The 27,981-nt window shown below is 42.2% G+C and overlaps 1 protein-coding gene across 1 annotated transcript in view; it reads left to right on the forward strand.

Moving 5' to 3' along the window:
* Positions 1-27,981, forward strand: part of LMF2 (lipase maturation factor 2) — a 698,972-nt gene that overhangs the window by 247,413 nt on the left and 423,578 nt on the right. Inside the window, 2 exon segments of the mRNA XM_044088653.1 lie at positions 9,075-9,105; positions 12,120-12,135. Of these exon segments, the coding sequence (XP_043944588.1) occupies positions 9,075-9,105; positions 12,120-12,135 (47 nt within the window).

Consider the following 27,981-nt stretch of genomic DNA (forward strand, 5'->3'; position numbering starts at 1 on the left):
TTTTTGGAAAAAGCAAATACCTCATAAAGATTTTCATTCGTACTGTATTTCTTGCCTAGGCCCTGACCACGACGTACCTTGCTGTCAGTTTTGTGCCTTATTTAATCAGCGCACTATCAATCGTCTGTAAATTTTCGCATCTAAATATTTCGGTTCTCAGTTTAATTATTCAGAAATGTTGTTGGTTAGCCATCTGACTACCGGGATTCTGAAAAAACGTAAAGATAAAGACAGAGACAGGCTGCCGAGGTCCAAAACTGCTGACGACGCTTCTCCTAACCCAGTTCGCCAGTTCACCGGTACTCGGTGAGATGCTTTTGCAGCCCGACACCCGCTACTTCTGTTTCGCAGGCCTCTACTGAGACCCATTCAGAGTCCGGTATGCCGCAGAATGCTTCAACTATGGAACTCTACCTTGGATGGGTCCGGAGCCGCTGTGCAGGCACCGGCTTCTGAAGGTGTATTTAGGCCTACGGACTTGCATATTAAACCGACGCTTCCTTCTTTACTTAGGCCTAAATCTCAAACAATGCCTAAAATACCAATGCCCAGGCCACTTGCTCAGGCCTCTATGCCTAAAAAACAAATGAATAGAATGGCTGAAGATCTAATAACTCTAATCAGGGGTAGACCCCCCCCCCCCCCAAGAGACCTGGGACTGAAGTTGATTGAGTCTTCTGATCAGGATTCTGTTTTTTTCTGATTCTTCTGATTATCTGGATTTGCCCTTATCTACTTATGAAGATTCTGATGCAGAGGACTTCATTCCCTCTGCTTCCCCTCCTGAGGATTTTTCTTTTGGGGAAACCTTACATACTCTAAGGGAGCATTTCCTCTAGGAAAGCCAGGATTTTTCTGATTCAAAAAGGAGGCTTGGGGATTTCCTTCTCCTACCTCAGCATAGGCCTTTAGCTATTCCTCCTGTACTAGACATTGTTGATGATGCTTTTTCAGAATCCAGTTTGGCCCCTGATTCCTTGCCTCCTGCTCCCAGAAAACCTGACCGATACTACAGGGTTCCTAAGTTCCACAAGTTCCTGTTTAAAAATCCTATTGCAGATCCAGAGACTATTTCACAGGGGTCCAAGGGCATTAAAGCTTCTACTGCTAAAAATCCTACCCCTTCTGATAGAGACTCCAGGGCACTGGAAAAATGGGGTAAGAAGGTATACACTTCTACAACCTTGGCCATTAGGCCTGTAAACTACCAGTTTCATATGTTAAAGTATCAGCAGCATGTTATTGGACTGCTTAAACCAAAAATATTGATTCCTGACTGTGTGGAAAATAAATAATTACAGGATTTAATGCATTTAAACCAGTTTCATATGTTAAAGTATCAGCAACATGTTATTGGACTGCTTAAACCAAAAATATTGATTCCTGACTGTGTGGAAAATAAATAATTACAGGATTTAATGCATTTCGCTGAATAAGTTGGAAAACATACTTTGCAGTGTGGTTTTGATTCATTAGAGGCCTCTTGCAGGGCTGCTGTTACTGGGTCTGTACTCAGAAGGCATGCTTGGCTTAAGGAGCAATCTTTGCCTGATCATGTTAAAGCTAAAGTGTTGGATGCTGCCTTAAATCAGGACCACCTGTTTGGCAACAAGGCTGAGGAACTTCTTAAAAAGATGGAAGATAAAGCTAAATCTATGCAAATTATTAAAGATTTTTTACAAATTCAGCCTCCTACATATAGTAGGCACTGGCCCTCTAAGAATTGGTCCTTTCCAGCTCCTTCCAGGTCTTCTCAAGTCAAACCCAGACACTGCAAAAACCCCAGGTTTCAGTTCCAGGGGACACACAGAACTAAGCAGTGGAGGGTCTCCACTTCCAAATCTGGGAATAAAAAGACTTCACCCCCCCCCCCATAGTAAACTGTCTCAATGACTTCCTTTTAAAATTTCCAAGCACTTATCAACTGACTGCCCCTTTGGGGGAAAAGATTGCTCTTCATGCAAAGAACTGGGAACTCATTACCCAGGACAAATGGGTTTTAAATATAGTGTCCCAAGGATACCGATTTCACTTCCACACGTTGCCAACACCAAGCGGGTGGCCGGACCTACCCCCAAATCAGTGGGCAGAGGCCTAAAAACAAGTACTTTCTCTCTTAAGCATGGGGGCTATTCAACTGGTACCAGAAGAGGAAAAGGGACAAGGTTTCTACACGAGACTTTTCCTGGTACCCAGAAAAGACAATTCATGGCGTCCTATCCTGGACCTGTCTACTCTAAACATCTTTTTGAAGATTCCAAAATTCAAGATGCTGACTCTTCAACAATTACTTCCTATGCTAGGCAAGAATACCTGGTTGGTAACACTAGATTTAAAAGAAGCATACCTGCATATCCCAATCGGGGAATCTTGCAGAAGATACCTATGCTTCAAAGCAGGCTACATGCACTATCAGTTCTCTGCACTGCCCTTGGCTTATCTACTGCGCCGAGGGTATTCACAAAGTGCCTAGCTCCAGTTATTGCATTTTGCAGACAAAGAAATATGCAAATATACCCATACCTGGACGATTGTCTAATTCAGGCAGAAAGCCAGGACATACTTTTGAATCATCTGGCATTGGTACAAAGGGTTCTCAGTTGTCTGGGGTACACCATAAACGAAAAGAAATCACACCTGGTACCCTGTCTGGGAGCAAGCTTGAATACAACTTCCCAGATGGCTTACCTCACACCAAGGAAACAAATTCATTTGACAACCTACTTCAAACAAGTGACCACAAAAACCCTGCTATCTGCAAGACAAATGCTGCAAGCCTTGGGGCTCATGGTCTCCTGCATTCTTCTAATTCCATATGCAAGACTGCATATGAGGAAACTGCAGTGGTATCTAAAAAGCCTCTTGTGTCAACATTCTCAGGATCTAGAAGCAATGATTCCTATCATACCTTGCCTACGCCTAGAGTTCCTTTGGTGGGCAGAGGCCTGCCACCAAAACAAGGGACTACCCTTCACACCATCCCCTGCTGCCCACACCCTAACAACAGATGCATCAGACTGTGCATGGGGAGCACCCCTGGCAGGGAAGTGCTTTCAGGGCAAATGGAACCCAAGTCAAATGCACCTGCATATCAATCAAAAAGAAATGTTAACTGTGCCGAATGCTCTGACAGCCTTCAAGGGCCACATTCTTCCAGGACAACTAATGGTAAAGATGGACAACACCACTGTTATGTGGTACATAAACAAGCAGGGGGTACACATTCTTACTCCCTCTGCAGGCTAGCCATGGCATTGTGGAACACAGCCTTGTGCAACGAAGTGCTCCTACAAGCTCAGTTCCTGTCAGGAAAATTAAATTACACTGGTAGACGGACTAAGCAGAAACCTCATGGACCCACACGATTGGAAATTGGAACCAAGGATTTTCAACATGTTGACAAGCGAATTGGGTATCCCAGATATAGACCTGTTTGCCTCTCCCCAAAACTACCAGTTGGAGAAATTTTGCACAAGGACTCCCCACAAACAAGCCTGGAGAGTGGATACTCTGTCCTTCAGCTGGAAAATCCTTCAGCTGGAAAAACCTATCAGTTTATGCCTTCCTTCCTCCCTCTGCCTGTGCTCTCCAAAGTACTACTAAAAATTAAACAGGACAAACCAAGGATAATTTTGATTATTGCTTCAGACTGGCCGTGCCAGCACTGGTACCCCCTCCTGCTCAGCGTGTCACGGTTATCCCCATGGCACCTGCCTCAGACTCCTTCCCTGTTGTCTCAGCAGGAGAACCAGATTCTGCACCCTCAGCTTCTAACACTGAACCTTGCAGCCTGGCTAATTACATAATCTCTCCTTTACCATCCCTCAGTAGATCTGTGATGGATATCATTTTAGAGGCAAGGAGGCATAGTACTAGAAAATCGTATTCTGAAAAATGGACAAGATTCTGTGCCTGGAACCAGTCTCAAGGGATGAGCACAGCAGCGCCCAATTTACCTCAGATTTTACAATACTTAACTGAGATGCTTCACAAGGGCCTGTCTTTTTTCCTCCATTAAAATCCACGCCTCAGCCATTTCAGCTCATTATAACACAGAACCCCTCTTCTCTCATCCACTGCTCAAGCAGTTCCACAGGGGGGCCAAAAATTTGAGACCACCCAAGAGAGCTCCAACCCCAGCCTAGGTCCTTAACTTTTTGTTTTGGAGAAACTCACTCTTCCTCCTTTCGAGCCAGCTGCTACTGCAGACTTAAAGTTTCTTTCTTGGAAAACAGCTTTCCTTTTAGCAATCACTTCAGCTAGAAGGGTATCTGAATTACAGGCCCTTGTGGCAGTGGAGCCTTTCATCATCTTTCATGCGGACAGGGTGTCCCTCAGAACCAATCCATCCTTCATGCCCAAGGTGGTAGCCCGTGTGGCCCTTAATCAGTCCATTCATTTGCCAACCTTTTTTCCCAATCCACAGAACAAAGGGGAATGGATACTGCATTCCTTAGATGTGCACATACAACTTAGATTCTATTTGGACAGGACTAAACCTCAAAGGAAATCTGAACAACTGCTGGTGGCATTTGCTGCAGGGGTAGAGGGGAAGGCTATTTCAAAGCAAACCATTTCAAAATGGATGGGCCACTGCATTCATTTCTGCTATAAGCACCATGGAAAACCTATCCCCCAGGGGAACAGACCTCTCTCCACCAAGGCTGTAGAGGTAGATGCAGCCCTTCTCAGAGGCATCCCTACCAGGGGCATCCTAGAAGCTGCTACCTGGAGTTCTGTACATACTTTCACCAAGCATTATCATGTGCCAATTTTCTCTAAATCCAGAGTTGGTTTTGCCACTGCAGTGTTGCAGGGCCTTATAGCTGGTCCTAATGCTATCTAAATTCCTCCTCCCAACCATAGCTTTGGGAATCTACCCAAATGTAATGACTGCAACAGTGAAACATGAAGAACATAGTACAGTTGTGTACACTTACCGTAAATATAGATGTTTGAGAGTATTCACTGTTGCAGTCCTGGTTACCCTCCCTCCAGCCCCCTAACTTCTTTTTGGCTATACCTCTACTTTCCTTTACTATGCTTAAAAGCCTTTTTGGTGTATTTGCTTTTTTGTTGGAGGTATATCGCTGTATTTTTATATTTAATTGCTTCCCATTAGGGGGGCACGTGACATCTGGGGCAAGAAACTGATGTAATGGCATCGGCTGCATATTTTATACCCCTGACGACCTGATATCATGGAAGATGGGACAGCAACCGATGCAGGACCCAAGACTTAATCAGGCTGTCTGAGGGCAACCTGCAAACAGATAACCCAAATGTAATGACTGCAACAGTGAATTTACTTGAACGTCTACATTTATGGTAAGTGTACACAACTGTACTTTCCACTCGCTCCCAACCCTAAGTGGATGGCCAGATCTCCCCCCAAACCAGTGGGCGGAGACCCAAAAGCAAGTACTTTCTCTCCTAAACATCAAGGCTGTTCAACCTGTCCCAGCAGAACAAAGGGGACTGGCATACTATCCTGGATCTGTCTATTCTCAACACCTTTCTGGTGGTTCCAACATTCAAAATGCTAACTCTCCCAACAGCTGCTTCCTATGCTAGCCAAGGATTCCTGGCTGGCAACCCTAGACTTAAAAGAAGCTTACTTGCACATCCCCATAAGGGAATCTTGCAGGAAATGCCTACACTTCAGAACAGGCTCTCTGCACTTCCCTTTGGCTTATCTACTGCGCCCAGGGTATTCACAAAGTGCCTAGCTCCAGCCATTGTATTTTGCAGGCAGAGAAGTATTCAGATTTACCCATACTTGGACGATTGCCTGATTCAGGCTGAAAGTCAGGACTTAAGAGACTTCTAACTTCGTTGGGGTTCACCATCATTGAAAAGAGATCACACCTAGTACCCTGTCAACAGAATGTATTCCTGGGAGCAAGCTTGAACAGAACGTCCCAAATGGCATTCCTCACTCCATAGAAGCAAATTTATTTGACAAACTACTTCAACCTGCTGGCCACAAAAACCCAGTTATCTGCAAGGAAAATGCTCCAAGCTCTGGGGTTCATGGATTCTTGCATTCTGTTAATTCCATGTGCAAGACTGCATATGAGAAAACTTCAGTGGTACCTAAAAAGTCTATGGTGTCAACATTCTCAGGACCTGGAAACTATGATTCCCATCATTCCTTGTCTAAGAGCAGAGTTCCTTTGGTGGGCAGAGGCCTGCAACCACAATGGACTCTTCCCCCCCCCCCCACACTCTACCCCCTGCCGCCCAAACCCTAGCAGACTCATCAGACTATGCATGGGGGGCTCACATGGCAGGGCAGTGCATTCAGGTCAAATGGAACCCAAAGCAGATACGCCTGCATATCAATCAAAAAGAAATGTTAGCTGTACAGAATGCTCTGACAGCCTTCAAAGGCCTTATTCTTCCAGGACAATTATTGGTAATGACGGACAACACCACAGTTATGTGGTACATAAACATGCAAGGGGGGAACCCACTCGTACCCTCTCAGCAGACTAGCCACGGCTCTGTGGAACACAGCCTTGGGCTACCAAGTGCACCTACAAGCTCAATTCCTGCCAGGCAAGCTAAATTCACTGGCAGACGACCTAAGCAGAAATCTCATGGACCCACACAAATGGAAACTGGAACCCAAAATATTCAAGCGGGGACACCAGAGGTGGACCTGTTTCCTTCCCATCAGAGCTATCAATTGAACAAATACTGCACCAGAACTTCCCACAGCCAAGCTTGGAAAGTGGATGCCCTGTCCTTTACCTGGGAAAGCCTCTCAGTCTATGCCTTCCCCCTCAGCCTCTCCTCTCCAAGGTTCTACTAAAGATCAAACAGGACAAGCCAAGGACAATCTTGATTGCACCAGACTAGCCACGCCAGCACTGGTACCCTCTTTTTTGCAGTCTGACAGTGCTACAACCATGGCACATGCCTCAGACTCCTTCCCTGCTGTCCCAGCAGGCGGGCCAGATTCTGCACCCTCAGCTGCAGACCCTGAACCTTACAGCCTGGCTAATCCCCTGAACTTACCAGCAGCAACCCTCAGTAAGCAGGTGCTGGATTTCATTCTTGAGGCAAGGAGGCCTAGTACTAGAAAATCCTATTCAAAAAAGTGGAAAAGATACTGTTCCTGGAGCAACTGTGCCCAGCTTAGCTCTCATACTAGATTACTTAACATAAATGCTCCACAAGGGCCTATCCTTCTCTTCAATTAAGATTCATGCCTCTGCCATCTCAGCTCATTATAATACTGAGCCACCCCTCTTCTCTCATCCTCTGGTAAAACAGTTCCTTAGAGGGGCCAGAAATGTTTAGACACCCCCCCCAGGAGAGTTCCCACTCCAGCCTGGGACCTTACCTTTGTATTGGAAAAACTAACATTTCCACCGTTTGAACCTGCTGCTACAGCGGAGTTAAAATTCCTTTCTTGGAAAACAGCTGTACTTCTAGCCATCACTTCAGCAAGAAGAGTGTCTGAGCTGCAGGCCCTTGTGGCAGTGGAGCCCTTCATTATCTTCATGCAAACAGGGTTTCCCTCAGGACTAATCCATCTTTTATGCCCAAGGTGGTGTCGAGTGTGGCTTTATCAGTCCATTCATTTGCCTACTTTTTTCCCTAATCCTCAGAATAAAGGGGAAAGGATACTGCATTCCTTGGACGTGCACAGACAGCTTAGATTCTATTTGGACAGGACTAAGCCTCTCAGAAAATCTGACCAGCTGCTAGTAAGCTTTGCTGCAGGGCCAGAGGGCAAGGCCATTTCAAAGCAAACCATTTCCAAATGGATAGCACACTGGATCCATTTCTGCTACAAGCACCATGGACAACCTACAAAGGGGATAAGAACACACTCCACTAGGGCTACATCTACATCTGCTGCATTTCTCAGAGGAGTCCCTAGCAGGGACATCTTGGAAGCTGCAACCTGGAGTTCTGTACACACTTTCACCAAGCATTACCACTTGCCTATGTTTTCTAAATCCAGAGCTGGATTTGCCACAGCTGTCTTTCAGGGCGTGATTGCCAGCCCTAATGCTTCTTAATCTACTTCCACCCTTCCTTAGCTTTGGGAATCAACCCAAATGTGATGACTGCAACAGTGAAACACAAAGAACATAGTACAGTTGTGTACACTTAGCATAAATGTAGATGTTTTGAGTGTATTCACTGTTGCAGTCCTGGTTACCCTCCCTCCAGCCCCAGGATTGTCTTTGCATTTTCCTATCCTTTTTGGTTTGGCATATTTTATAGATTCATAGGTAGGTACTAGGCTGTCAGTCCAAGGGCTAAGTAAGCCTAGCCAACAAGGTTCCCTGGCTTACGCCACCCAAGAAAGAACATATTACTAATGTCTGCCAATCCTACATCTTACTGTAGAGATCCTTTCCTTAACAATACCACAACACAAGACACTCGATACATAAGCACACAAGGACTACATTCATCTCTCCCACAAATACTCATGGATGCGCACACACACACACACACACACACACACACACACACACACACACACACACACACACACAATATCAAAACATTTGGCATAACTGTAGGTTTCAGCATTATGAACTCAATCTGTACATGTACCTTACCCACACAATCTTCTTCCTTTTGACAACTCGAGTATTGTGTGCACCTGACAAACTTCTCAAGCACTTATCTCTACTGAATTGTCATTTCATCAGAGTGAAGTGAACAAATGATGTGTGTGTGTGTGTGTGTGTGTGTGTGTGTGTGTGTGTGTGTGTGTGTGTGTGTGTGTGTGTGTGTGTGTGTGTGTGTGTGTGTGTAACGTTTTAGTTACAAGCACAGTATCTATCTCACTCTGTATAAACCCACACATTTAGTATCTACATTATACACAATGATTATGCGTAAGTGTGCAAACTAAAATGGAAGATTTGCAACAAGAACTACTGTAAGTATTCCGGTGGTGAATTATGCACTTACCCGTCATAAAGATTTACAGGCTGCTTCATTGAAGAAGCTTTCTGAAAAAAAATTTCTTGAACCCTAGCAGAGAATCACAACACTTTAAGAGCATATATAGACACAAACACTGGAACATCTACATAAAGAGAAACAAGACAGATGCAAAATATCAATTTTGTATTCAGATCAGGATGCTATATAGTCTAAGCCAACCCACTGTTTCCAGTGAATCACAGTTGAAAAGCCAGAGATGAGGAAAAACTCCAACTTAGCATTCCTAGACACGGGGAAAAAAATTTCAAGCCCCACAAAATCTTATTTGGGCATTTCTGTGGTGACTTGAAGCCCTGGAAATAACAGTAGAATTAGTGAAGGCTATGTACAGGGTACAATGACAAAAGCAGAAACCGTGTTTGGTCTCAAGAGGCTCCAAAGGGAAATGGGTATGCCTCAGGACCCAGATCAGAGCACGCTACTGTTCACAGCTGTGATGGACTAGTCAATAAACAGACTGCAGGTGAAAGAACAAATATGCTGTATGCAGACTGCAGGTGAAAGAACAAATATGCTGTATGCAGACAATGTGATACTACAGGCATGACAGTGGACTAGAATGCGCAACCGAAGGCACATGGTATGAAACCAAACATAGACAATAGTCATGACAATGAATGGTGGAAATCCCAGAAAGTTTAAAACTGACAGAGAAAAAACTGTGGAACAGGCTAATAGTTTTGTGCATTTGGGAGGAGTGGTTGAGGAGAAGGGAAATCTGAATGAAGAGTCCATAGCTCGAATCAGAGGAGCTGAAACCAACTAGCAAAATGTTGCAGTGGTAACTTATGACAGAAGACTGCCAGAGCAGTACTAATATACAGTGTACAAAACATTGATAAAACCAATGCTTTATGGCACAAACTTGGGCAGAAATGGCTGAGCAGATGAGAAAGCTTTGGGCTATTGAGATGAAGTGCACAAGACAGGTAGTACGATGTTCTCATTTTTTCATTTTGTCTTTGTGTACATCAGAACAGAAGCAGGCCCAATTACAAAGAATATCAAAGTGAACAGATAAGTGGTTTGGGCACATGTGCAAGAAAACACAACACTGTTTGAGAAAGATGGGAAGTAGGTAAAGGGTGAAACCTATTGGAGAAGACATGAGACAGACGGAAAAGTGGCTATGAATTATAAGTGGTGACAACTGGCACAACATCGAGATGCCACATAAAAAAATTGAAATGGGGTGCTGATACTGATATTTCGGTATGCATGCACAAGTGCATATATACACACACACACACACACACACACACACACTCTCTCTCTCACTCACACACACACACACACACACACACACACACACACACACACACACACACACACACACCCTATCAAAAGATCGACTCCAAAATTCAAAGAGAGTTGAAAAACGGATGTATACGAATCACTAAGATCTGAACTTGCACTGAATACAGTACCAGTAAATTTATCTGAAACAATGAATTAAAGAATGCTCATGTGCATATTTGGCAAGTAACATTTTACTTGACAAATGCATTAGATATCGGTTAAACTTCTGCATAACATTAAGTCAAAGAACAAGGTGTAACGTCTTCTACTCAAAATTCACAACGGTTAAAAAGTATGCACACTTGTAAGTATTAACCAAAACACGCTGTTCAATTTTAGGAAGACCTGCAGTTTGTGGTGACTATCGGACTGTTAACACACCACAAATTGCGTAAAAACACAGAAAATAGAAGAAACCTGGCATATGTGTTTGGTGTGTGTTACATATTTATTGCAAATCCCAATAGCTAAAGAGAACTAGATCACCACTAGTATAACCTCACAATTGCTACACATTCTTAAACACACATGTGCAGGAATGAGAGTATGTGTAGTCTAAGGCTGCCTGACATTTGCGAGTTTCTGCTGTAACGTATGACCATCACAACCCAGCACGCACGCAAACTACGAGAGAACAATTCCAAAGCCTCCTAAGTAAGCAGAAATGTATAGTCCTATGCGCGTAAAAAAATAAGTTACCAACACAAGTAAAACGCTCTCATAACTTGTGTTATATTTCAGTCTAGCAATACAACCCTTGAATTGTAAAAACAAGACAAACTGGGCCCGCCCTCCAGTGATGTTTGGGTCCAAGCAGAAACAATTGCACACCTTACCACTAGATTTATACTAAAACTTCATGTATGACTAGAAAAACGTAATGACATATATAAAAATAACATTTCATAACTTTTCAGCCCGAGTGCATGATTCTAACACCAACCTTTCCCTACAGCTCCAACTTCCAATTTGCAATGATACTACGTGCATTTGTTTTTTGCTGGGGGTGTTCCACACCATATAATTGCTTCCTATTTTGGGGTCACCTGACATCTGGGGCAAGAAAAACTGATGTAATGGCGTTGGCTGCATGTTTTATACCCCTGACTACCTGACGTCATGGAAAAAGCAACAGCATCCGATGCAGAAATCCCAAGACTTTGGTATTCAGGCTGGCTGATGGCTACCTGCAGGCAGATAACCCAAATGTGATGACTGCAACACTGAATACACTCAAATCTACATTTATGGTAAGTGCACACAACTGTACTTTGCAGTCCTGGTTTACCTCCCTCCTTCCCCCTTCTCTCTCTCTCTCTCTCATACAGATGTTTTGATGTTTACTTTCTTCTGGTGGTGTTCTTCCACCATAACCTAGCTCGCTCTTGGGTGCTCCTGACAGGGCAAGAAAAACTGATGTAATGGCATCGGCTGCCTCAATTTATAACACTGACGACCTGACGTTAGTCCTGGAGCGATGGTAACCGTCACAGAAGTAATAAGCCTCTGGTATTCGGGCCGACTGAGGGCTGCGCTGGCAAGGCTAACCCAAATGTGATGACGGCAACAGTGACTACACTCTAACATCTACATGTATGGTAAGTGTACACAACTGTACTTTTTCTTATCTGTGTGAACTGTTGAATGGTGGGCTGGCTTATCTTCTGTTAAGGCCCACTTAGAAGCTATCTCTGCTCGCATGTCTTTTGTCACCTCCTCTAGTCTCTAGTTTTTATGCTAAACAATTTCTTAAAGGCATCCTTCATATTAGATGTTTCATAAGGGCAAGGGTGTCCCTTCTTAATAATCCTCCTCTTATGCCCAAGGTGGTAAATGAGTGGTCCCTTAATTGGTGTATTCATTTGCCCAATTATTTTCCTTCTCCTCCGCAGTCTGCCATTGAGAAGGTGCTGCACATATTGGATGTGCATAGACAAGTCAGATTTTATTTGGATAAGATCAGCTTTTCATTTCCTTTCATCCTAGGTCCTTAGGATTGGCTGTTTCCTAACAAACTCTTTTTTCTAGGCTCATTCTACTAGAGCTGTGGCTTCTTCTGGTACCTTTTTCAAGGGTATAGCTACTAACTGTATTCTTGGGGCAGCTACCAGGACTTCTATGCATACATTTTCCGAGTACTACAAGTTGGATGGAATTTCCAGAGCTAGAGCTGGTTTTGCTAGGACCATCCTTCATGACTTCCTAGAGAGCTCTGCTAGTCTTTCCTCTTCTTTCTCTCCTTCCCGAGCTTTGGCACTCTTCCGATTTGTAATGAATACTGTAACAGTGAAATGGAAGGACGTAGTACAGTTGTGTAAAATCTTACCATAGTGGTCGATGTCCTTCCATTTCGCAGTTGGAGTATTCACTCCCTCCCTCCGCCTCTTGGTCCATTTCTCTTCTGGATGCATTGATTTCCTCTCTACTCCTTGAACTGGTGTTCCTAGTGGGGCTCTCCGTTCTGAGGATGGTATGTCCGAATGTCACTTTTATGCCCTACACTATGCAAGGAGCATGTGTGTGACATACGGCGTATCTTAAGGCAACCTAAAGGCTTTGGTATACTGCTGGATGTCAGCCTGCCATTGGCAGCAGATCTCTATTGTAATGAATACTGTAACAGTGAAAAGAAGGATTTCTACTGTTATGGTAAGATTTTACCCAACTGTACTTTTCTTAAAACTGTCAAAATCTGTCTTCTATTATATTTATAAACAAATTTGTTTTGATTCTTATTTTATATGAAAATGAGGTAGAAAGGATTTGAGGGTCTGGAGAGGTATCACAAGATGTGTGTGTGTCTGTGTGTGTGTTTGTGTGTAAAATACTTAGTAACTTCCCAGTAGAAACCTGTCAAACTTCCACCCCTCTAAGGTCATCATGGTTGCCTTTCATAAAAGTTGTCCGTACCTGTTCAAGTTAGGTTGTTTCTATTGATGCCCTTGAAAGCCTTCATCTTTAGGTTAACAATTGTCTCAAAGTCCTTCATCTCATTCTGGTAATGTTTTCCTTGTAAAATTAAGTTAAGAAGCACTTTGTAAAACTAAAAATGGATGTTCATATTTCACTGTTGCAGTCCTCATTTGTGGGTGATCCCTGCTGGGTAGCCCTCGGCCAGCCCGATTACCAGAGTAAAGGTTTCCCTCTTGCGTCTGCTGTTCTGTGAGTGTGACTGATGTCGGGGCTATAAAGGGAGACAGCTGACGCCATTACATCAGTCTTTCTTGCCTTAGAGCCTGAAGCAGAAGCAGTTTTGCGAGTGTGTCTGTCGGCCATTGCCAGAGTGAAGACAACAGTCAAAAGCTAAGTACCCCATTGGGGAATTTTCTCTTGCCTTAAAACCAATGTCCCGAGAAAGTTAACTGTCTCAATTGTGGAAAGCAGATCCCACACCAAGACTTCCATTCTCTCTGTATCACCTGTTTAGGCCCAGACCACGACGTTCCAGGGTGTCTGATGTTCTTCGGGTTTCACTGTTGCAGTCATTACATTTAGGGTTATCTGCTTGCAGTAGCCCTCAGTCGGCCTGACTAACAGTCTTGGGTCCTGCGTCGGTTGCTGTCCCTTCTTCCATGACGTCAGGTCGTCAGAGGTATAAAACATGCAGCCGACGCCATTACATCAGTCTTTCTTGTCATGCGGTGCCCGAAACAGAAGCAGTTCGCAAGTGCCGGTCGGCCATCTCCTGAAAGTTTTTTGTTTTCGAGTTTCAGAACTGAAGGCTTTAACTAAAGCCAAGTACCCTGTTGGAAACTTTTTCTTGCTCCTTTCTGATGTCAGTAAAAGTTAATAATTGCATTACTTGTGTAAAGCAAATACCTCATAAAGATTTTCATTCGTACTGTATTCCTTGCCTAGGCCCTGATCATGACTTACCTTGCTATCGGTTTTGTGCTTTATTTAATCGGCGCACTATCTGTCGTCGGTACATTTTTCCCTCTAAATATTCCGGTTCTCGGTTTAATTATCCAGAAATGCTGTCTATTAGCCATCCGACTACCAGCATTTTGAAAAAATGCAAAGATAGACGGAGACAGGCCGCCAAGGTCCAAAACTACCGACGGCGCTTCTCTTAAGCCAGTCGCCAGTTTACCGGTACTCAGTGAGGCACTTTCGCAGGCTCTGATACCAGCTACTTCTGATTCGCAGGCCTCTACTGAGACCCATTCAGAGTCCGGTATGCCACGAGATGCTTCAACTATGGAACCCTCGGATGTCTCTACCTTGGATGGGTCCAGAACCGCTGTGCAGGCACCGGCTTCTGAGGGTGTATTCAGGCCTACGGACTTGCATATTAAACCAACACCTCCTTCTTCATTTAGGCCTAATCTCGAACCATGCCTAAAAAAATGATGCCCAGGCCACATGCTCAGGCCTCTTACGCCTAAAAAAACAAACGATAAGAATGGCTGAAGATCGTGTAACTCTAATCAGGGGAAGCAACAAAAACTATAAATGAATAAGGTTAACCCAATCACCAAAATGATAAACAACCTTGAAATTAGACAGTATGATGACCCAGAAGGTAAAACAATAAAGCATAGACCGAAGCTGCCACAGGAAAGACAAGTTTAGTCCACAAGCCACAAACAGTTCACATAAACGCCTCCAAATACACAGTACATTTTCATTTCTCCTACTTCATCAGATGTGGGCTGATGTCCTTCAAGAATGCAACTGCAGTCATAACATATGGGTTGTCCTGCCTCAGGCAGCCCTCGGTCGGCCGGATTCCAAAGTCTGGGTCCGACGTCAGCTGATGTCGCATTTCTCTCCGACGTCAGAGCGGCTGGAGTATATAAGCATCAGCCGACGCCATCTTCTTCAGTCTTTCTTGCCGCGCGGTGCCCGAAGCAGAAGCAGTTCGCAAGTGCCGGTCGGTCAGCTCCTGTATTCTTCGAATCCGAAGTCATCAAAAAAGCTAAGTACCCCGTTGGGGACCTTTTCTTGCCTCAGCCGATGTCAGAAATTACTGAAAAAGTAAATAATTGTTTGTCTTGTGGTAAACAAATACCTCATAAGGATTTCCACTCTTACTGCCTTCCTTGCCTTGGCCCAGACCATGACGTTTCAGCCTGTGCCGCCTGTGCCCGCTTCAACAAGCGCACTCTAAGGCGCCGGGCGGAGTTCGCTGAAGACTTTTTCGGTGAAAAATTCGATTATACAATGCCGTCGGAACTACCGACATCGCAGACTCCTAAGAAACGAAAAGACCGGGACCGACATCCTCGGCCCGCGTCTTCCTCCGACACAACGCCAAAACCTACCGCGAGTGCCCCGGTTCCCTCTGAGGCGGTTATTTCACCGCTCCGAACCGAAGACACCGCATTACCGATACCTCCGACACCGGAGACCACACCGACGCCAGTTATTGATTTTTTTCCGGATACTGAAACAGAGGAAATGCCTGAGACCATTGCTGTGGATAAGGTCACTCCTGCATGTGGAGCTGCTAGGCCTCCCATGTCCATGTCTATCAAGGCCTACACACGTGCTAAGGCAGCCAGCAAGACCAAGCACCTTTCTGCTAAAGCCTTACCTCAGCCTACTCCTGAAACACAAATCATGACTATGGCCGCAGACTTAATTTCCATGATCAGAGGTTCACAGGCCCATCCTGAGAGAGGATCCCAGCCTCCTCCTGATAAGAGGCCCAGGGTTGAACCCTCTGCCCCTCTCCCTTCAGATGAAAATTCTGAGGACTCTGTTCACTCCGACAGCCAAGAAGAGCCCTTCCAGACCTATGAGGACTCTGATGCAGAGGACTCCATTCCCTCGGCCTCCCCTCCTGAGGATATTTCTTTGGGGAAGTTCTGCATTCCATGAGGGAACATTTCAAGTGGCAGGGCCAGGAATATTCTGATTCCAGAAAGCGCCTTCGAACCTTCCTTAAAAAGCCAAAACACAGGCCTTTAGCTATACCTCCTGTGCTTGATGTTTTGGATGATTTATACTCTGACTCCAGTGTTACCCCTGATACTCTTCCTCCTGCTGCTGCCAAGCCTGACAGATACTATAGGGTTCCAAAACACACAACGGCCAGCAAAAGATGTCCCAAAAATGTTTATTGACAAAATCACATAGGATATAAATTATATATCCCAAGCTCCAAACCGGTTTCGGTTACCCCTTCTTCAGTGGAGCACAAAAATTAATAATTAAACAGAGAGCCAACAGAAACACATGATACTATTTATAGTATCTGTTAACCAAAGACTATCCAATCAGAGTATAGTATTGTGGTCTAATAAGACGTTAAGCACCAAAAGGTTACATATATGCATTCAAAAATGAAAATAAAAATATAAAAAAGGAAAATAAAAATAGAAATAAAAATAAAAATCAACCTGAACCATAGTCAAGATATTATATTGATTAAATAACCTGTGACTCTACGTGATACTATGCGCTATATATTGAAAATATATGCGTGTGGACACTCATTGGTCAACAAGGTACAGTAAATGTATGAGTAAGTTAAAGATGGTCATTAATACCTGGGGGAAGTAATGCACCCAAGTGTATAATCCAATATTTCTCCTTTTGTGACAAAATATTCTCCCATCCTTTTTGGTGGCTTCTATCACCAACAATCCGATCTATGATAGTAAACCTAAATTTGGCCGTAGGATGTTTAACTGTGTGTTGGTAGAGGGCATTAGTAATTTTCTTATTTCTAATGTTACTTCTGTGTTCCCCAATCCTAATTTTTAATGGCCGAGAGGTTTTCCCTACATAAAAAGCGGAACATTGGCAGGTGGCAAGATATATGACCCAACTCATGGAACAATTCCCAAAAAACTTTAAATCATATACCTTGCTAGTATTAGCACTGCTAAAGGATTTTGTTTTATTTATTTCACTACCTGACATACAATGACCGCAAGGGAAAGTGCCAATCAATTCTTTACCCGTCATGGTTAATTGTTTGTACCTGGCACCTCCACTACCATGATGTTTATAATGTGAAAAAATAGAACTTAAAGTTTTGCCCCTTCTGTAAGAAAATTGACAACGTGTCCCAAGATGTTGTCTAAGAATCTCATTAGCCATCAAGATGTTCCAATTCCTTTCCACAATTCCTCTAATTATCTGATTATTTCTGCCATATGTGGTAACTAGTCTCAGGACCATATCACCTTTTTTATTCTGACGGTCCTGGTATTCAAGAAGCTGGTTTCTAGTTAAATTATCAGACCAATATTTAGCAGATCTTATGTCAAACTCTGAATACCCTCTATCAAGGAATCTGCTCACAAGATCAGAACTGGCTAGCTCATAATCCTCCTTACTGGAATTAATTCTTTTGATACGGCGAAACTGAGATTTAGGGATGTTCCGGACAGTGTGGCGGGGGTGCATACTTGAGGCATGTAGCAATGTATTATATTCAGGATATTTCCTGTATATTTTAGTGCCTAGTGTATTATCAGGCTTCCTATAAACATTGACATCTAAAAATTCAATGGTAGTCATGTTGCTGTTAACTGTGAATTCAATGCCCCAAATATTACTGTTCAAATAATCCACAAATTCTTTAAGATATTCCGTATCTGCCCGCCACACCATCCAACAATCATCAAGATATCTACACCAGATATCCATTTCTACAATGTAAATGTTATGAGATGTGTCATATATAAGATATTCCTCCAAGTATGCCATAAAAAGGTCTGCATATATAGGGGCAAACTATGCCCCCATTGCAGTACCTTGTAGCTGCCAATAGCATTCACCTTGGAAAAAGAATATGTTTTTATTCAGAACATGCTCACACATGCAAATCAAAAGTGTATTAAATCCAGGAGGATATAAATTAGATTTTTCAAGCCAAAACTGAAGTGCTTGAAGACCAGCCCAATGTGGGATACTGGTGTATAATGATTTTACATCTAATGTACAAAGCAGCCAGTCAGATTCAGTCTCAGTCTCTGCTATAATTTGTAAAAATTGTGTAGTATCCTTGATGCTAGCTCTCACATGGGCAAGCAATGGTTTCAAGTTTTCTGTCAAAAAGGCTGAAAGAGGTTCAGTAAGTGAACCATGACCAGACACTATAGGTCGGCCAGGTGGGGAGGTCAAAGATTTGTGTATTTTAGGAAGTAAATATAATATCTGTTTATTTGGATCCTTAACCGTCAAATGTTTGACAATGGTGGTGGATAAAATGCCATTCTCTACTGCACTACCCAAGAAATTATCAATCTCTTTTTTAAAGGTAGGAGTGGGATCAATATCCATTTTCATATAGCATTTTTTATCAGATAGCTGTCGTAATCCTTCCTGTGTATAGTAATCCATGTCCAAAACCACTACCGCCCCACCTTTATCTGCCTTAAGAATCGCTATATCATTGTTGTTTTTCAATTCTTCAAGCGCCTGTCTTTCAGTTTCATGAATATTATCTTTAAGAATATTGAAACCATATGGTGGAAAATGTAAGTCCCTAAGTACAGCCTGTTGAAAAGCTGTAACATGCGTATTAGCAGGAGGTTGGAATGTAGATTTTAAAAATCTAAACTCAGTAGATCTTTGAGCAATATTGTTAACATTATCAGAAAATAATATCTTTAGATTCAAACAGCGGCAAAATTCCAAAACATCATTGACTGTTTGGTATTGATCACAAAAGAAACAAGGTACAAATCCTAAGCCTTTATTTAGGATTGTTTCTTGTTCCAGAGTGAGCTCAACTTTAGACAAATTAAGGACATTATGAAATGCAATGTCATCTATTTTAGAAATGCTTGAACTATTCCATCCATTGATTCCAAATCTGGACCTATTATGGTGTTTCCTCCCCCGCGTCGTTTCTTTTTACCCCAAAAGGGGTAGGTATATTACTTCTTTTTTTGTAAGGTGAATGATCAGATATAATACCCTCACTGTCAGTGGGAGAAGACTCATCACCCGAGGTACTGGTATATGTATGCTCCTTATTTTTGAGAATGGGTCTGGGTCGTTTCCTTGATCTGGCACCACCCCTACCTGTAGTCATATCCTTAAATCTGACTGACTTTTGTAATTCAAAAGGGCGTCCCCTAGCATAGTCATTGACGTCCCGATTGAACTTTTTGATTTTCCTTTCTTTCGTCAGTTTATCATACTGGGTCAGTTCCTTAGATAGATTGGCTACCAAGGTACCATAGTTGCTATTAGATTCAAATTGTTTGCAAATACTGCTAAGATCTTTAATCTCAGCGATATTTGAATCTATTGTCCTTTCATAATAATCTGACAGTATTTGTGCAAACCTCATAGATCCTTCTTGAGCTGCTTCAAACCATTCATTGGTCAACCTCTCTTCAGATCTGCTGACCATGGGTTTTAACTTAATTCTAAGTCCCCTTGGGACTAGTTTTTTGTATGAATAGGCCTTAAAAAGCCGTAAGTGCCAAATATTAGCTCTTAGCCCTTTTAGGGCTTTCTCTAGATTAAAGAAGGCAGATTGGCATCCATTAATTGAAGAGGCGGCCTGTTGATCATTGATATTGTTGCTTGAGATAGATTCCAGTCCAAACACCTGGATATCCTCCCTATCAGCACACATACCCTGTAAAATACTGTCCAGATTCATATTGCCGCAATGAACAGACCCAGTATGACAAAATGGGGGTGGTGCGATGCCAGAACCAAGAAAAAGAACCCAGTAGAAAGACCTACCCAAAAGATGATAGGATTAATATTAAATCCAATTAGTTATTAAATACCAGTATCTCAGGAGAAGTGACAAATATATCAAAAGCCAAATGTGTTCCTGAATCACTAAACCGTGTTCCACCCAAAAAGGGCTGTATGATGGAAATCCTGTCTTCACTACAAGTAGTGGATATAAAATCTAATAACATGAATGTATTAGCCAAAGTAATAGGTCAATAATACCAATTATTAAACAATGATGGTATCCAACCTTATGTTAAGGAAAAGTATCCTTAAACACAAAAAGGCAAAAATACACTGAACTATATGTGGAATATGATGGGTCTAATCAAATAGTATTATAGAGAAACGTTCAACCCATATATAGTAGTTAAACCAGCCCTAAAAAATAGCTTTATAATACCAGTATTATGACCAATGTCTTAATATACCACCAAATTCTGTGTGTCCACAAAAATAGTGAAACATGAACCCTAAATACAAAGAACATATTAAGGAAATTCCTTCATAAATAATAAAGCCCCTTAAACATCATAGGCATTAAATATATAGGAGCCCCTTAGTTGTATAACATAGCAAAAATGAATATTATCATCAAACTATTTGCTACCTAAATAGCGTTTCAAAAATAGCATAAAGTAAACATACAATAGCTGGTAAGACAGTCTGTACCAAAATGTCCAATGTATCAACCAATTATGTTTTAGGAAAAATATCCTAAAAATAGCCAAAAGGCAAAAATCCACTAATCAGTATGTGGAATATCAAATAATTGGTCTGATCATATTCTAGCAAAAATGTTCAACCAATGATAATAATTAAACCAGCCTATGTAAATGGCTGTATAATACCAATATCATCACGGATATCTTAATATATCTCAAAATTGTATGTGTACACTTAAATAGTGAAACATAAACATTAAGTACAAAAACCACTTGAAGGAAAACCCTACATGAATCAAAAAGGCCCCTTCAACATCATAGGCCTTAGATATATAGGGACCCCTTAGTTGTATAACATACAAAAAGGAAATAGCCAACAAGCTATTGGCTAGCTGGATGGCGTTACAAAACGTGACATGACATAAACCTGCAATAGTTGTTTGAACAGTTAAAACAAAAATGCTGTATAATGTGAAACACCTTAGCTTAATCGAAATATGTCTTGATACATCTAGTTTAAATAGTCTAGGCCCATCTTATGATGGAAACCAACAGAGGAAAGTTACTCATAGAAACAAGTTTAACATACAATTGTTTGATGAAACATGTGCATTACTATCATAGTATCCTATAGCATAAAACACATGAAAAATCCAGAATATACTTCCATAGAATTAGCGACAAACACCAAACACCTTAATGTCCCTCTAAAGTTCTGTAAATGCCAAAAGGTGGATCCACAGTCCTGGTAATTTGAATCATACACAAGCCAAAAAAGCAGCTGTACATAGAAGAATGCAGATTCAAATGGTAATATAACCAAGACGAAAGCCTCAATCACATAGTCAATTTGCACTCCCAATATGTACCCAGTCTACCACAAATGGTATTTGGCCTAAAGGTGCTGCCACATGATATTAAACACTTATGAATTATCAAAAATTAGCAATTATCAATGGATATTGATCCCACTCCTACCTTTAAAAAAGAGATTGATAATTTCTTGGGTAGTGCAGTAGAGAATGGCATTTTATCCACCACCATTGTCAAAAATTTGACGGTTAAGGATCCAAATAAACAGATATTATATTTACTTCCTAAAATACACAAATCTTTGACCTCCCCACCTGGCCGACCTATAGTGTCTGGTCATGGTTCACTTACTGAACCTCTTTCAGCCTTTTTGACAGAACACTTGAAACCATTGCTTGTCCATGTGAGAGCTAGAATCAAGGATACTACACAATTTTTACAAATTATAGCAGAGACTGAGATTGAATCTGACTGGCTGCTTTGTACATTAGATGTAAAATCATTATACACCAGTATCCCACATTGGGCTGGTCTTCAAGCACTTCAGTTTAGGCTTGAAAAATCTAATTTATATCCTCCTGGATTTAATACACTTTTGATTTGCATGTGTGAGCATGTTCTGAATAAAAACATAGTCTTTTTCCAAGGTGAATGCTATTGGCAGCTACAAGGTACTGCAATGGGGGCATCGTTTGCCCCTATATATGCAGACCTTTTTATGGCATACTTGGAGGAATATCTTATATATGACACATCTCATAACATTTACATTGTAGAAATGGATATCTGGCGTAGATATCTTGATGATTGTTGGATGGTGTGGCGGGTAGATACGGAATATCTTAAAGAATTTGTGGATTATTTGAACAGTAATATTTGGGGCATTGAATTCACAGTTAACAGCAACATGACTACCATTGAATTTTTAGATGTCAATGTTTATAGGAAGCCTGATAATACACTAGGCACTAAAATATACAGGAAATATCCTGAATATAATACATTGCTACATGCCTCAAGTATGCACCCCCGCCACACTGTCTGGAACATCCCTAAATCTCAGTTTCGCCGTATCAAAAGAATTAATTCCAGTAAGGAGGATTATGAGCTAGCCAGTTCTGATCTTGTCAACAGATTCCTTGACAGAGGGTATTCAGAGTTTGACATCAGATCTGCTAAATATTGATCTGATAATTTAACTAGAAACCAGCTTCTTGAATACCAGGACCGTCAGAATAAAAAAGGTGATATGGTCCTGAGACTAGTTACCACATATGGCAGAAATAATCAGATAATTAGAGGAATTGTGGAAAGGAATTGGAACATCTTGATGGCTAATGAGATTCTTAGACAACATCTTGGGACACGTTGTCAATTTTCTTACAGAAGGGGCAAAACTTTAAGTTCTATTTTTTCACATTATAAACATCATGGTAGTGGAGGTGCCAGGTACAAACAATTAACCATGACGGGTAAAGAATTGATTGGCACTTTCCCTTGCGGTCATTGTATGTTATGTAGTGAAATAAATAAAACAAAATCCTTTAGCAGTGCTAATACTAGCAAGGTATATGATTTAAAGTTTTTTGGGAATTGTTCCATGAGTTGGGTCATATATCTTGCCACCTGCCAATGTTCCGCTTTTTATGTAGGGAAAACCTCTCTGCCATTAAAAATTAGGATTGGGGAACACAGAAGTAACATTAGAAATAAGAAAATTACTAATGCCCTCTACCAACACACAGTTAAACATCCTACGGCCAAATTTAGGTTTACTATCATAGATCGGATTGTTGTTGATAGAAGCCACCAACAAGGATGGGAGAATATTTTGTCACAAAAGGAGAAATATTGGATTATACACTTGGGTGCATTATTTCCCCCAGGTATTAATGACCATCTTTAACTTATTCATACATTTACTGTACCTTGTTGACCAATGAGTGTCCACACGCATATATTTTCAATATATAGCGCATAGTATCAATGAGAGTCACAGGTTATTTAATCAATATAATATCTTGACTATGGTTCAGGTTGATTTTTATTTTTATTTCTATTTTTATTTTCCTTTTTTATATTTTTATTTTCATTTTTGAATGCATATATGTAACCTTTTGGTGCTTAACGTCTTATTAGACCACAATACTATACTCTGATTGGATAGTCTTTGGTTAACAGATACTATAAATAGTATCATGTGTTTCTGTTGGCTCTCTGTTTAATTATTAATTTTTGTGCTCCACTGAAGAAGGGGTAACCGAAACCGGTTTGGAGCTTGGGATATATAATTTATATCCTATGTGATTTTGTCAATAAACATTTTTGGGACATCTTTTGCTGGCCGTTGTGTGTTTTGGAAGTTTGGTAGGCCGAGCAAAGCTTTACGTGAGAGGTTTGGTGTGGAGATACTATAGGGTCCCAGAAACACATTCTCATTTCTTTAGAGCCCATGCTGTTGATTTAGAAACAATTTCTCAGGGACCGAAAGGGGTTTCAGCTACCACCTCCAAAAATCCTTTCCCTTCCAACAGGTAAGCTAGGTCATTAGAGAGATGGGGAAAAAAGGTTTACACCTCCACTACTTTAACTATGAGAGCTCTCAATTGTCTCTCTCATATGTTTCAATATCAGGATTTCCTGTTAGATGATTTACAGAAAACATTGGCCTCTCCTGAACCTTTAGATAGGAAGTCTTTGCAGGAGGCTGTACATAATTCTCAGCAAGTTAGCAATCACTTCCTACAGTGTGGATATGATGTATTGGAAGCTTCATGTAGGGCAGCTATGACAGGGGCGGTCATTCGTAGACATGCATGGTTAAAAGAACAACCTCTACCAGATCATGTTAAGGCAAAACTTCTTGATGCACCCTTGGAAAAGAACAAGCTTTTTGGTGCTAATGTGAAAGATGTGTTAAAGTCCATTGAGGAAAAAGCCAAGTCAGTTCAGACAGTCAAAGATTTCCTCCAGGTTCAGCCACCCAGATTCAGCAGGAATTGGCCTTCTAAAAACTGGTTCTTTCCTAATACTGAAAGATTTCAAAGGGGCAAAAGCAGGCGTGGCCGAGGAAGAGGACAATACAGAGGTTCCTACAGGGGACGACAATGGCAACCAGCAAACCAAAGAAGTGACACAGGGGTTTCTCCTGCCCCACAGGGACAATCTCAATGACTTTCCTCTACTTCCGCTGACCAAGGAGCAAACAGAAGCTCCTTTGGGCGGAAAATTATCTCTGTTTTCAGACAATTGGCACAGACTGACAAAGGACAAATGGATTTTGGACATTATAGACCAAGGTTACAGGTTCCACTTTCATACCTTGCCAAGAAAACAAGGCATGCCAAACCTACCAAAAACCAGAGAGCAGAGGCTATCAAGCAAAGTTCTCTGCTTGCTCACATCAAAGCAATAGAAAAAGTTCCACAACAAGAACAAGGCCAGGGGTTTTATTCAAGACTGTTCCTTGTTCCAAGAAAAGAAACTCAATGGAGACCAATATTGGATTTGTCCGCATTAAACACTTTCCTCATAGTACCAAAGTTCAAAATGCTGACTCTACAGCAACTCCTTCCCATGCTGGGCAAGGGGTCTTGGCTGATTACTCTGGACCTCAAGGAGGTATACCTGCATGTCCCTATCAGACACAGCTGCAGAAGATACCTCAGATTTCTTGCAGGGCCAGAGCATTATCAATTCTCAGCATTGCCATTTGGCTTATCTACTGCGCCCAGAGTATTCACGAAATGCCTGGCTTCAGTAATTGCTCATTGCAGGCTCCAGGGGATCCAAATTTACCCGTACCTGGACGACTGCCTCATACAAGCGGACGACAAACTGATTTTGACAAAAAACTTGAATTATGTCATACAGTTGCTACAGGCTCTGGGATACAGTGTCAACGTTTGGCTCTGGGATACAGTGTCAACTTCCAAAAGTCAAGACTACAGCCATCCCAGCAAATAACCTTCTTAGGAGCCAATTTAGACACAGCCTCTCAAATGGCTTACCTGACAGAAGACAAGCAAAAGAAGTTAACTCATTACTTCAAAGGTTTGGCAAAGCTCACCCAGATGACTGCAAGGAGATTCCTACGGGCCCTGGGTTACATGGCATCCTGCATTCTCCTGGTTCCATTAGCAAGACTAGACATGAGAAAACTTCAATGGTACCTAAAAAGCTTATGGTCTCAACACAGCAACAACCTAGAGACAACCATACCGCTCATTCCATGCCTACAAAAGGAATTTCTATGGTGGGCCTCGGTAAGCCAGGCAAACACAGGTATGTCGTTCAAAAAACCTCAGATAACACAAACCATGACCACAGACGCCTCAGACCTTGGATGGGGGGTGCACATGGAGGGCAGATGTATTCAAGGACAATGGTCTCCAAAGGAAACACATCTGCATATCAACCAAAAAGAAATGCTGGCAGTAATGCATGCCATCGAGGCCTTTCGGCAACAACTTCAGCAAGGCCACCTGCTAATACGGACAGACAACACCACTGTGATGTGGTACATAAACAAGCAGGGGGGCACCCATTCTTACCCCCTTTGCAGACTGACAATGAATCTTTGGGAAAAATCACTGAGCCTAAACTTACAGCTGCAATCCCAGTTTGTTCCAGGCAAAGACAATGTGCTGGCGGACAGCTTAAGCAGGAACTTCCTAGATCCCCACGAGTGGAGGTTACATCCAGAAATATTCATACGACTCACCTCGACATGGGGCAGGCCAGAAGTAGACCTATTTGCCTCCCACCTCCATCATCTACAAAAGTTCTGTTCAAGGACATATCATCCACAAGCATGGAAAATAGATGCTCTCTCATTCAACTGGAACTTCCTAAAAATCTATGCATTCCCACCTCTGCCACTGATGACCACAGTATTACTAAAGATCAAAGCAGAGAAGCCAAAGGGGATCCTAATAGCTCCAGACTGGCCAAGACAACACTGGTATCCACTACTACGGAGCATATGTCACGACAAAAAGTGGGCCCTTCCCCAATGGCCCCAACTTTTGACTCAACACAACTTCAAGACAGTACATCCCAACATTCAGACGCTGCAGCTAACAGCTTGGGAGATCCCATGAATAACCTCAATCTATCTCTCTCCAAGGATGTTCAGTGGATACTAACAGAAGCCAGAAGACCATCCACCAGAAAGGTTTACTCAGCAAAATGGAAGAGATTCAGCATTTGGAATACCAGCAAGGGTCATGATGCATCATTACTGAACATCCCACTCATTTTGGAATACTTGGCAGATATGCTACAGAATGGACTCTCATATTCTTCCATAAAAATACATGCTTCAGCTATCTCAGCTAGATACAACACTGATCCACCTGTGTTTTCACATCCTTTGTTAAGGCAATTTCTTAGGGGAATCAAGAATATAAAGCCACCAAGAAAGGCTCCAGTACCAGCTTGGGACCTCAACTTTGTCCTAGAAAAACTGACTCTACCCCCCTTTGAGCCAGCAGCTTCTGTGGACTTACAATTTCTCTCATGGAAGACAGCTTTCCTGTTGGCAATTACCTCAGCAAGAAGGGTCTCGGAATTACAGGCCCTAATGGCAATACCACCGTTCATAACCTTTCACAGAGACAGGGTCTCCTTACGAACCAACCCTACCTTTCTGCCAAAAGTGGTATCTAGGGTTTCTTTAAATCAAGCAATTCACCTGCCTACCTTCTTTCCCAATCCTGAGAACAAAGGGGAAAGACTGTTACATACCTTGGACATTCACAGACAACTTCGCTACTACCTGGACAGAACCAAGACCAGTAGGAAGTCTGATCAGCTTTTTGTAGCTTACGCCCCTGGAGTACAAGGGAAAGCAATTTCCAAACAGACTATTTCAAAATGGATTGGACATTGCATCAGATTCTGCTATTCCTTCCATGGTAAGAGTGTACCAGCCAATGTCAGACCGCACTCCACCAGAGCTACAGCCACCTCTACAGCATTCTTAAGAGGGGTGCCTACAAAAGGCATTCTAGAAGCTTCTACATGGAGCTCCGTGCATACATTCTCCAAACACTACAACCTCCCTTTATATTCGAGATCCAGAGCAGGGTTTGCTTCGGCAGTCCTGCAGGGATTGCTAGCTACACCATCCTTTTCCTAGAGCATACCACCTCCCCCAGCTAAGCTATGGTATTCAACCCATATGTTATGACTGCAGTTGCATTCTTGAAGGACATAGTACAGTTTTGTACCTACCATAAATGTAGATGTCCGATAGATATGCAACTGCAGTCTGGCTTTCCCTCCCTCCTTCCCCTCTATGCCTTGGGTCCACTCCTCTCCCTGTTATCTTTAGCTGGGGATATCTGTTATGGTGTATCTGTTTATTGCTTATTTATTTGTCTGGAAACCTGTTTTTGTCTTCCAATTTGATTACAGGCTTCCTTGGAGGGCACCTGGCATCTGGGGCAAGAAACACTGAATAAGATGGCGTCGGCTGATGCTTATATACTCCAGCCGCTCTGATGTCGGAGAGAAATGCGACATCAGCCGACGTCGGACCCAGACTTTGGAATCCGGC

This window comes from Protopterus annectens, chromosome 11.part0 (assembly GCF_019279795.1).
Source record: "Protopterus annectens isolate FY-2018-M chromosome 11.part0, PAN1.0, whole genome shotgun sequence".
Lineage (NCBI taxonomy): Eukaryota > Metazoa > Chordata > Ceratodontiformes > Protopteridae > Protopterus > Protopterus annectens.